Below are 12,474 nucleotides of genomic sequence, written 5' to 3'. Positions count from 1 at the left end.
ATAAGTTTTCAGCCATAAACTCAACATAATCATCATGTTTTATATATAAAAACATGCAGAATTAAATGTTGCACATAAACATAAATTAATTTATAATTTTGAGATGTAAGCATAAATATACAGATAAAATAACTCGTATATTGGCTAAAGCGAGCCAGGACGCAGTATGCGCGTCCTCGGATATGGTACGGGGCACGCAAGGACAAAGTACGCGTCCTCATGTTGAAGGGGTTAAATTAAGAACTCTACTGTTTAGTATGGTTTCAAAAGCTACCACACGCCCCACCCATACGGGGATCATATATATAATCCTCACACTCTACGCTCCCTACGTTCCAAATATACCACCAGTTCTTGACTCAGAAAAATGGTGGAGGCATCTGGCATCCGTACACACACTCATTCGTCTCAGCGCACAGCCTACCGAAGGCCACAGATCATTTGCCACTTTTGTTCGGAATACATCTGTCATGTCTTGTGACGCGTCAAGCAGTTCCTCTGCTCAGGGAGGAAGTAGAGCACGGGCAAATCAAAGTGACAGTGACTGTGATGACTGCTATGGTAGTGACATTGACAGAGGAGGGAGGAGCAAGTACGTAGAGAGAGAGAGAGAGAGAGAGAGAGAGAGAGAGTGGGGTACTTCAACGCGACGCGTCACGGCCACGAGAAAATGCGCAATATTTTTGACTGTCATAACTTTTTTTATTATTATTAGGAGAGAAGTTTTATTACACCACCATATATACTAGATGAATATACAATTATTGCATAGAAGAAAGGCACCATTTCCACCTCTTTTAAATGCCTAAATTTTCCCCGTGCACACCATCCAGAGAAATAGATCGCCACTTGTACTCCAAGGGTTAAGAACAACTGGAGGTACTCTATTAGGTCCAAGACCCTCCTGAGGGATCCAGCCAGAAAGGGCATAGAAAACATCATTTGTAAGAAATTCAATACCTGTATACTAAGTTTTGGGCCAGGAGAGGGGGATGATCAGTAAGAGGAATGTGCCCTAAATTGCCAAGCTGAATTTTCGGAGTCTGAGCAGACTTCAGCTAAGGAGACAGAGGTGAGGCTGTAGTGCCATCTGGATCAACCCTTAGACAGGGGTGGAACTCTATATAGACGGTCCAAATTTCAATCAGTAAATTCTGTATGGCAGAAATATGACAACAGTAGCAGTACAGTGGAGTAGGTAGGAAGACACCTACCGAACAGGCGCAAGCCACTCCTGGTGAGGTATATATGGCAAGTGAGGAGGGTGCTGAAGCCCTCCAAAGACCCTTCCCATTACCTCACTAACCGTTTCCCTATTGTCTCATCTACACCAGAGAGTAGTTCAGCATGCTCTCAAAAGACAGATCCTCTCTCTATCCTCATCACACTACATTCACACACACACTCACACCTTTTCCCAAAATTCAAAATTCAAAATGGCGTACCATAACAGAGCCTCGGAGTCCCCGCCTGGGGGGGGACCACAAATTCCCCCAGTGAGGACTCCCCTTCTGGCTGCCGACCTGAGAGGTGTCTTGATAACTCCTCGAACCTTTTTCTTATCAATTTCTGCAACATTCGCGGTCTTCGCTCTAATTTTCATTCTGTGGAACACCATGTCTCCTCCTCTAAACCTCATCGAAACACAGGTTTCTGTGGCTACTGACAGCAATCTCTACTCTGTTCCCTCCTACTATCTCTATCCTCAATTTCAATCCAAAGCTGGATGTTGCGTCTACGTGCGCAACGACATCACTTGCTCTCGTGCCCACGACCTTGACTCTTCTGAATTTTCCACCATCTGGCTAAGACTTCATTGTCATTCTATTACTAAATACATCTGTGCTGTTTATCTTTCACCTAACTCTACTGACTATGTAAAATTCTTTGACTACTTGAACTCTAAAGTGGAGGACATCTTGACCCACTCTCCCTTCGCTGAAATCTCCATCCTAGGAAATTTCAATGTTCACCACCAGCTTTGGTTTTCGTCCTCTCTCACTGACCAGTCTGGTGAAGAAGCCTACAACTTTGCTCTTCTTAATGACCTGGAGCAGTTGGTTCAGCACCCTACACGTATTCCCGACCGTTTTAGAGACCAGCCCAACATACTAGACCTCTTCCTTACCTCTAACCCTTCTGCTTACTCTGTCAAACTGTTCTATCCGTTGGGTTCCTCCGATCACAACTTTATTTCTGTATCCTGTCCTATCGCTCCTGTACACCTTCTGGACCCACCGAAGAGGCGATGCTTCTGGCATTTTGCTTCAGCTCGGTGGGACGACTTGAGGATGTACTTTTCCGATTTCCCGTGGAATGATTACTGCTTCCAGGAGCGAGACCCCTCTGTGTGTGCCCAGCGCATCACAGAGGTGATTGTCTCTGGAATGGAGGCATACATTCCACGTACTTTCTCTACTCCCCATGCTAAAAAGCCTTGGTTTAATTACGCTTGTTCTTGTGCTGTCAAAGATAGAGAGGCAGCTCACAAAAGGTACCAGAGCCTTCAAACTCCCGCTAATCATGACCTTTACATTTCCGCCCAGAATCGTGCCAAATCTATTCTTCGACTTACCAAAAACTCCTTTATCCATAGCAAATGTCAACACCTTGCTTTCTCAAATTCTTCTACAGCTTCTGGCACTTAGCCAAAAATATCTCCTCCAATTTCACGTCTTCCTCTTTTCCGCCTCTTCTTACCCAGACGGCAGTACTGCCGTCTCTTCTATCTCTAAGGCTGAACTCTTCGCTCAAACTTTCTGTAACAACTCCACTCTGGACGATTCTGGGCATATTCCTCTTACTCATCCCCCCTCCGACTCCTTTATGCCTGTTATTAAGATTCTTCCTAATGATGTTTTCTATGCCCTCTCTGGCCTCAACTCTCAGAAGGCTTATGGACCTGATGGAGTGCCTCCTATTGTCCTTAAAAACTGTGCTTCCGTGCTGACACACTGCCTGGTCAAACTCTTTCGTCTCTGCCTATCAACATCTACCTTTCCTTCCTGCTGGAAGTACACCTTCGTACAGGCTGTGCCAAAGAAGGGTGACCGTTCCAGTCCCTCAAACTACCGCCCTATAGCTTTACTTTCCTGTCTATCTAAAGCTTTTGAATCAATCCTTAACCAGAAGATTCAAAAGCACCTTTCCTCTTCTAACCTTCTATCTGATCGCCAGTATGGGTTCCGCAAGGGGCGTTCTACTGGCGATCTTCTTGCTCTTTTAACTGACTCTTGGTCATCCTCTCTTAGCCGTTTCAGTGAAACTTTCTCAGTTGCAATAGACATATCGAAAGCCTTCCATAGAGTCTGGCACAAGTCTTTGCTTTCTATACTGCCCTCTTTCGGATTCTATCCTTCTCTTTGTTCCTTTATCTCCAGTTTCCTTTCCAGCCGTTCTATCTCTGCTGTGGTAGACGGTCACTGTTCTTCTCATAAACCTATTAACAGTGGTGTTCCACAGGGCTCTGTCCTATCACCCACTCTCTTCCTGTTATTCATCAATGATCTTTCCATTACAAACTGTCCTATCCACTCATACGCTGATGACTCCACTCTGCATTACTCAACTTCTTTCAGCAGAAGACCCTCTCAACAGGAATTACATGACTCCAGGCTGGAGGCTGCAGAACGCTTAACCTCAGACCTTACTATCATTTCCGATTGGGGTAAAAGGAACCTTGTGTCCTTCAATGCCTCAAAAACCCACTTTCTCCACCTATCAACTCGACACAATCTTCCAAACACCTATCCCCTATTCTTCAACAACACTAAACATCCTCGGTCTATCCTTAACTCAAAATCTTAACTGGAAACTTCACATCTCGTCTCTCACTAAATCAGCTTCCTCGAGGTTGGGCGTTCTGTATCGTCTCCGCTTCTTCTCCCCCGACAGTTGCTATCCATATACAGGGCATTGTCCGCCCTCGTATGGAGTATGCATCTCACGTGTGGGGGGGCTCCACTCACACAGCTCTCTTGGACAGAGTGGAGTCTAAGGCTCTTCGTCTCATCAGCTCTTCTCCTCTTACTGATAGTCTTCTACCTCTTAATTTCCGCCACCATGTTGCCTCTCTTTCTATCTTCTATCGATATTTTCATGCTGACTGCTCTTCTGAACTTGCTAACTGCATGCCTCCCCCCCTCCCGCAGCCCCGCTGCACGCGACTTTCTACTCATGCTCATCCCTATACTGTCCAAACCCCTTATGCAAGAGTTAACCAGCATCTTCACTCTTTCATCCCTCACGCTGGTAAACTCTGGAACAATCTTCCTTCTGTATTTCCTCCTGCCTACGACTTGAACTCTTTCAAGAGAAGGGTATCTGGACACCTCTCCTCCCGAAATTGACCTCTCTTTTGGCCACCTCTTTGGTTTCTTTTTGTGAGCAGCGAGTAGCGGGCTTTTTTTTTTATTGTTGTCTACTTTTTTTTGTGCCCTTGAGCTGTCTCCTTTGTTGTAAAAAAAAAAAAAAAAATTTCAGACTGCGTTAGAATCTATGTATAGAAGATAGTTAAAACATCCATTATGCGGTGTAACTATTTTTATGCTACGGTCCTAAGATCAGCAGTGACTGTATTGACTATTCATTCTGGGGGACCTACTCTTCAAATACTGCTACCGTCTGAAGGTTAAGGAGAAGTGGAAATGATAACGTAAGATTGTTGGAGATACTTTTGGGTAGATCCCAGAAATCTTGGGAGGAATTAGTTGGCAAGATTTTGACATTTTCTACTGATGAAAGTTTTTCTCCAAATTAAAAAATAGATTTGCCTAGATTTCAGGTACAAAAGTAGAGATAATGATTAGCAGGAGTTTGAAGGATCAGGTACCTTTTGTGACAGAGATGTGGTGTCTATTTTGGTGGCAGCGCTGACCATCTACAATCAGAATCTTGGTTTAGTTTAAAAAAATATGAGTGTACACATTAAAAGATTAAAGGCCTCACCTCTGGATGGAAAACAGGTGGCGACAAAGGAGCCACAGCCCCTGGGAGGTCACCGGGAGTGCCTGTAGCCATGTCTCGCTCCATTCCACACTGTTCCTCAGGGGCCAGCTCCACGGCAGCCAGTTGAGCTGGGGAAACTATGTCCTCTAAGGTCCTTCGTTTTGGTGTCTTCTGGCTACCTCCACACTCTCTTTTCCTTTTTGGCCCCCAGGTGTCTTCACACTGAGAGATAGGCCTCTTTGTGCCCTCTCCAGCTTCTCTTGGTGAGGCAGTAACTGGAGCTGCAGGAGTTTGCTCTGCCAGGCCACGAATTTTGAGGCCTTCTGCAGCCCTCATGAAGTGGGTGAGCTCCCCTTGAAGTATGGTAGTTTCGCCAGCATACATGTACTCCAGCAGGGCTTCAAGGTCACGTTGGGAGACTCCTGCCAACACCACCATAAGAGGCACAGTGGTATGGACAAGCCCTGCCATCTTACTGGTCCCTGCCCCTATGACATCAAACATCTGCTGGAAGTATTCACTGCAGGTGGAGAGGACTAGCTGATGTACAGGGTAAAACTTGCCCTCACAGACCAGTGTGGCATCACAGAATGCTCCCTGGAAAACAAAACAAATGGTCATTATGACACACACACACACACACACACACGTGCGGAAACAGTGTGGTCTCCACATATGAAGAAACACATAGTAAAACTAGAAAGAATACAGAGGATGGCAACAAAAATGGTTCCAGAACTGGAGGGAGTGACATATGAAGAGAGACTAAAGGAAATGGACTTGCCAACAGTGGAACAAAGAAGAGAAAGAGGAGACCTAATACAAATATATAGGCTATTGAGTAAAAAGGAAGAAGTAGATAACGAGAAATTGCTACTAAGAGAGGAACCTTCCAGCAGGAATACTAGAGGACATAGTAAAAAGTTGAGGAAGGGAAGATACTCAAGAGACATAAAGAAATATAGCTTCCCACAAAGAAATATAGAGCTTTGGAACAGATTAAGTGAAGAAATAGTATCGGCGAAGTGTGTGCAAAGTTTCAAGGAAAAGTTGGATAATTATAGATATGGAGACGGGACCACACGAGCATAAGCCCAGGCCCTGTAAAACTACAACTAGGTAAATACACACACACACACACACACACACACACACACACACACACACACAAAAAAAAAAAAAAAAAAAAAAAAAAAGGAAAAAAAGGATGGGTTTACTGCAAGATGTGCAGGTGCAAAGGAAAAAAGAGACAAAGCACGGAAGAGATTGACAAGAAATAAGAATCAAAGGAATAAAGAAGATTGTAAAATAGCAAGAAATGAATATGTGAAAATAAGGAGAGAAGAAGAGAAAGGATAAGAAAAGGATATTGTTGAAAAGGAAGAACCTAAACTGTTTTATAGATTCATAAATGGAAAAATCCAGGGGTGAGGAGTCAGAGTCGGTGGAGTTGGCTACTTCTGGCCGGAGTCGGAGTCGGTAAAAATACCTCCGACTCCGACTCCTTTACATAATCATTTATCTTGTACTGTGGTTGTGAAGCCTTTTTTTTCAGGTGCTGCCTGTGTGTGTGTGTGTGTGTGTGTGTGTGTGTGTATTTACCTAGTTGTGAAATACAGGGAAAGAGGTGTACTAGGCTCGTGCTGTCCCGTCTCCATAACGCTTATTATCCAGTTTGGCTTTAAATTCATGAGTCGTTTTTGCACACACAGTCTCCTCGTCAAGTCCGTTACATGTTGTTATGCTTCTGTATGGAAAACTGTATTTCTTGATGTCTCTCCTACAGTCGCTCTTCTTCAATTTCTTACCATTGCCTCTTGTCACACTTCTGTTATGTACCACTAGGTATTCCCTGTCCAATTTCTCCAATCCCTCTTGTATCCTGTACAATGCTGTAAGGTCCCCTCTCTCTCTTCTTCTCTCCAGTGTTGTTAGTCCCAATTTCTCCAGTCTTTCTTCATAAGTACGTTCCCTCAGAGTTTCCGGTAATTTAGTCGCTGCTCTTTGTATTCTTTCCAACTTTCTAATTTCTTTCTTCAATCTAGGTGACCACACTAATGCTGCATATTCCAGTCTTGGACGTATCATCGATGTTATTAGTTTCTTCACCATTTCTTCATCTAAATAGGTAAATGCTGCTTTTGTGTTTCTAAGAAGATTGTATGTTTCCCCAGTTATCTGGTCTGTATGTTTTCCAAAGGATAACTTGTCTGTTAAGAAAATGGAGTTTGGTAAGAGCAGTAGACGAATATCGGGAAACTACTCTGTAAGTAATGAAAAAAAATGAAGAAAAAGATCTGGGAGTGATCATGTTTTTTTTATGATTCTTTCATTACTCGGAGAGTAGTTCCCTGATATTCGTCTACTGCTCTTACCAAACTCCATCACGCTACACTTCTCTGTATTGAATGTCATTTCCCATTTGCATGACCATTCGCTTATTCTATCGAGATCTTGGCTCAGGGCTACACAGTCTTCTTCATTACCCACCCGCCTCATTATTTTAGCATCATCAGCAAACATATTCATATAGCTTGTCACCCCTTCTGTCATGTCATTAATATACAGTCGTCCCTCAAATAGTACGGTTTCGGTTTTATACGGATTGTCATAGAATTTATAGGATTTTTAAATTTCCCGCGCGTCATACCAAGTAGCCATGATGTGAACAGCAACACTGTTCTACCAGAATGTCACGCGTGCACATCCCATTAGTCCGTGTGTGTGCACAACTTCAAGAACACTGTTCTGCCAGATTGACACCTATGCGCTTTCCCTCAGTCCGTGTGTGCACAACTTCAAGAACACTGTTCTGCCAGATTGACACCTATGCGCTTTCCCTCAGTCTGTGTGTGCACAACTTCAGCCATGCTTCTCCATCACCACATGACATGAACATGGGCCCCAAGAGACAAGCCAAAACACCTTCTGAAAGCACCCCAAAGCATTCAAGAAAGGTGCTCACCTTGCAGAAGAATTCAGGTTTAGGAGAAGTTATGTTTTGGGATGAGTTACATTGTGGTAGGGAGAGCCTACCATGTGCATGAGAGCAGTGTTCGCTGTATCAAGCGTAGTGAAGAAGAAATTCTTGCTGCAGTAAATGCCAGTGCTCCAAGAGTGTTGCAAGAGTGGACATAAAGGCCGCCCTTTTCTGTTTATTCATAAATAAACCTATTATAAACATATAAATAGGCATTTTCTTACCTTAAATAAGAAACTGGGGGCAGGGGTGTTGCTTGGGGAGGGCACTAATTTCATACGGGGTCCTGGGTCCCTAACCCCAGTATTATTTGAGGGACGACTGTACAGGTAACTCTCGATTTACGCGAGTATTGCGTCCTTGAAGAGGTCACGTAAATCAAAAACAATGTAAATCAAACAAGAGGTAGGTTTCTGTCGAAAAATAAATACCGTATTTTGCGGCGTATAACGCGCACCCCAAACTTTAAGACAACAATTTTGAAAAAAAAAAAGTTCTTAAAATGCTCAGAAATATGTACGGGTTAAAGAACATTGACAATGTACAGTTTCCCGAAATTTATATATTTTTGGTGTAATCTTTACTGCTTGAATTGACAAGTGTCCTTGAGTAAAGCAATGAAAATGGCGGCCGGGCTGGTGTTGTGAGAAATACATCCCCGTAAACATACTGATGATGCACAGCTTCTGATATCATAATAAGCATATTATTCCCACCATCACTCGTAGGTTATGACAGACAACTAGGCAAGACACAATTCACACGGTTCTGGTGACACGCGGCATGCAGCTGTTTGTTGTGTGGGTGTGGTTGTGTGGTTTTCAAACAATGCAAATGGCGGCCGGGCTGATGTTGTGAGAAATATCTCTTCGTACATACTGATTATGTACAGCTTCTGAGATCATAATAAGCATTTTATTCTCACAGTCACTCGAAAGTTATGACAGACAACTAGGCAAGACACAATTCACACGGTTCTGGTGACACGCGGCATGCAGCTGTTTGTTGTGTGGTTTGTAAACAATGCAAATGGCGGCCGGGCGTGAAATAACTCCTCGTACAAGACTCATGATGTACAATTTCTGATATCATATTTACCCCATTATTCTCACTAATATTAATAATTAATAATGACGACATGGATATTTTTTCCAATATGATTCTTTTATGTAGCTTGTACTGCTCCTTAGTCATACAATCGTAAGCCAGCTGTGACATCAAGATCAGGATCATACAAATGGCACCCGACGGGAAAACGGGATAACAGCATTACAGCAAGGCATGGGCGATCCTCCACCGATTTAATTTTTGTATAGTAGTTATTTGATCGCCCTGTATTCTATGGTAACATATTATAAGACAGCTATGGACTATGAAGGATCATTAACAATAATAAAGGTAAGTTTGCAGTTGTTATTGGATAAGATGAAACACAGACCCTTAAAAACACTCCAAAGAAGAAAAAAATCATTGAAAATTTGTACATTCGGCGCATAACGCGCAGGGCTAAACTTTCAGGCATTTTTTATGTGAAAAGGTGCGCGTTATACATTCAGTGGAGAGAGAGAGAGAGAGAGAGAGAGAGAATATCCATATCACCGAGATATCCAATCAGGCACTAAGTCTCAGCCTCACTCGTCTGAGAAAGAAATGAGGGACAGCATGAGCGCCTGGCTAGTATTGGTACCGGTACCGTACCGTATAGCTGGTATCGTTAGTACTGGTACTGGTACCGTTACCTGCCCACCCCTATCGTTGAGTAGCGTGGCAGGGTGGGTACTGTATTGTTGTTAAGTGGCGCGCGGGAAGAACTGAGCTCAGCTGTGTGGCCGCGGCACCGTGTGAGTCCAGTTGCGTGAGACATATGGTGGCCACTCCATAAAATATCGCGTATAAGTGGAAAAAACGTGTTAATTAAACATTTATTTGGATTGTGGACCCCGGGTTATTTCAAAAACATGTAAAACAAACTCGCGTAAATCGAGTTACCTGTATATTACAAACATAATCCGAGCCAACACTGATCCTTGGGGGACTCCACTAGTCATTTCCATCCAGCTTGATTTATTATTCCTAGTTACTGTTCTCATTTCTCTCCATAATCCAATCCAATATTGAACCACCCAGACCTCCAACATGATTAAGTTTCCATATTTTGTGTGGTACTTTATCAAACGCCTTCTTTAAGTCCAGATACACACAATCTGCCCAATCGTCTCTTTCCTGTATTATATCAATTACTCTTGAATAGAAGCTGATCAGATTAGTTACACAAGACCGTCCTCCTCCGAATTGGCTATTTGTTAATATACTGTTTTCTTCTAAATACTCCACCCATCTGTTTTTTATAATTTTCTCACACATCTTTGCTACTACACTTGTTAATGACACTGGCCTATAGTTCAACGGGTCTTCCTTACTTCCTCCTTTATGTATTGGGACGATGTTAGCCCTCTTCCAGTCTCTTGGCACCTTCCCTTGTGCTAGTGAGACATTTTAAAACTCATTAGGAACCATTGCAGATGTTTCTGACAAACAGAAATGACTTCACCATTTCTTGAGTGTGTTAGATCGTATTTGGTGAGTGGCTCACATGAACCAAACCTGGCTCTTGGCTAGAAGAGAGCAGTTGTTTTTAACACTGCTCTCTTCTTGCCATTGGGTATGTTTGGTTTGTATGAACCACTCACCAAATAAGTTCTAACACACTCTAGGAAATGGCGAAGCCATTTTTGTTTGTGAGAAACATCTGCAATGGTTCATGATGAGTCTGGTGTGTGCGACGTACAGGAAAATTTATTCAAGAAAAGTTGCTCATTTCATCACGATTGAGTCTGAATAATATAGTTTATAATCTTTGACCAGGAAATTTACTGCCAACAGAGAGCCAAAGTTGCAGTGAAACTCAAAAAAAAATTTTTGTATTTTTTTTCATTCTGGAATGAATCTCATAGAATAAAAGTTGTAGAAAATCATCTGTATAACTCAACTGTGAAGTCAGATTATTATTTGGACAGACTGTTTGGCTGGAATTCCATGATTCCCCAAAAATTACAACTTCCGCTTCCCACTCCTAGATATTGGTTCATCTAGAAAACCACGCATATAAGTGGAGGTGTCAAGACTATGCTCAGCACACACAGGAGGTGCAGAAACTAAAGGAAGACTGCTGAAACAGATTGGCTGAGGGAATATAATCGCTCTATAGACGCCATGATGCGTAGGCAGGAACTGTAGACTATTTTTAGCATGAAGTCGTCTAAGGGACAAAAGAGGTGCCAGTTAGTCACTTACCATCGACAGATACATAGTTACACGTGCCGTTCAATTTCCAGAGAGCTTCTTGCTCTCTGGCGCTGGAGTCATGCTCGTTGCTTACGTCAGTAAAAACTACATGACGCCAGCGGCATCGTCGTCATTAAGGGGTTAATGGCAAAATATTTACAACTATGAAAAAAAAAATGGTAAGTCCATTAGCACCTTTTTCTATATTTGGTACTTGACTAAGTTTGAATCAGCCTTGAAGAATCTTCCAATCTTTGCCTATCTAACCTAGAGTGCTAATACAGTTGTCCCTCAAATAGTACGGGGGTTAGGGACCCAGGATCCCTGTACTATTCGAAAATCTGTATAAAATTAGTGCCCTCCTTAGAAACACTCCTGGGCTGTGTTTGAGAGAGGGAATCGGGACTCTCGGTATGTCCCGAGTGCTCTCAAATGCATGACACGGCAGCACGAGTTGCCAACTCGGCACGTCCGCTAGCTCCCGGCTTTGAGAGGTGGAGCGCCTTTGTGCTGTGATGACGTCATCGGCAAATATGGCGGCCCAAACAAACACATATAAGTGTTTCCATTGCATTTCACCTCTCTGTGCCACCATAACCACTGCAGCTTCCTTTTCATCTTCTGTTGTAAGGAGTTCGTCAGCCAAGACAGCTAGTAATGCATGTTAAAGGTCGCCAGGAAGATCAGCGTACGCCATTTTGCTGTGAGTGAGACACCGTTACCGTAGCAACGATGAGGCTTAGTAAAAGGACGGCCTTTATCTCCAGTCATGCAGCACTCTTGGAGCACTGGCAGTTACTGCACGCAAGAATTTCTTTTACACTATGATTTTCAGGGTGTTGGCCCTGAGGGAGTAAGCCGTTTCAAAGGCTGTAGTTGGGACCGAAAGTGAAAACTACCTCCCGAACCAAGACCAAGGGAGAAATCCCAGGCCACCTGCATCATCAAGATCAAGATCAAGATCATAGATACAGTGAACGCTTCTCTCATTCACGTGTTATGTTCTCCTTACGTCAACGTAACTCATCCCAAAATGTAATTTCTCCTTAATCTGAATTCTTCTGCAAGGTGAACACCTATCTTGAATGCTTTGGGGTGCTTTCAGCAGGTGTTTTGGTAGAACAGTGTTGCCACTCACGCCATGGCTACTTGGTGCGACGAGCAGGAAATTTAGAAATCCTAAAAAAATTCTTCCATGACAATCCGTATAAAACCAAAACCGTACTATTGGAAACCGTTCTACTTGAGGGACGACTGTATTT

The 12,474-nt window shown here is 43.2% G+C and overlaps 2 protein-coding genes across 8 annotated transcripts in view; one reads left to right on the top strand and one right to left on the bottom strand.

The window, feature by feature from the left end:
* LOC126998378 (receptor-type tyrosine-protein phosphatase alpha-like) overlaps nt 1-12,474 on the top strand; it is a 226,597-nt gene that overhangs the window by 42,023 nt on the left and 172,100 nt on the right. The window lies entirely within an intron of this gene.
* The window catches only part of LOC126998371 (zinc finger and BTB domain-containing protein 17-like), a 130,089-nt gene that overhangs the window by 109,749 nt on the left and 7,866 nt on the right, over nt 1-12,474 (bottom strand). For 2 of the 5 annotated variants that reach the window (XM_050859912.1, XM_050859966.1), the window contains exon 3: nt 4,948-5,544. The exons of the other annotated variants lie outside the window; for them this stretch is intronic. In XM_050859912.1, the coding sequence (XP_050715869.1) occupies nt 4,948-5,544 (597 nt within the window). The remainder of the gene's footprint in view (nt 1-4,947; nt 5,545-12,474) is intronic. 5 annotated transcript variants of the gene reach the window in all.

Source organism: Eriocheir sinensis, chromosome 2 (genome assembly GCF_024679095.1).
Source record: "Eriocheir sinensis breed Jianghai 21 chromosome 2, ASM2467909v1, whole genome shotgun sequence".
Taxonomy (NCBI): domain Eukaryota; kingdom Metazoa; phylum Arthropoda; class Malacostraca; order Decapoda; family Varunidae; genus Eriocheir; species Eriocheir sinensis.
The sequence above is the reverse complement of the archived record's forward strand: the minus strand, read 5'-3'. Positions and strand labels throughout refer to the sequence as shown.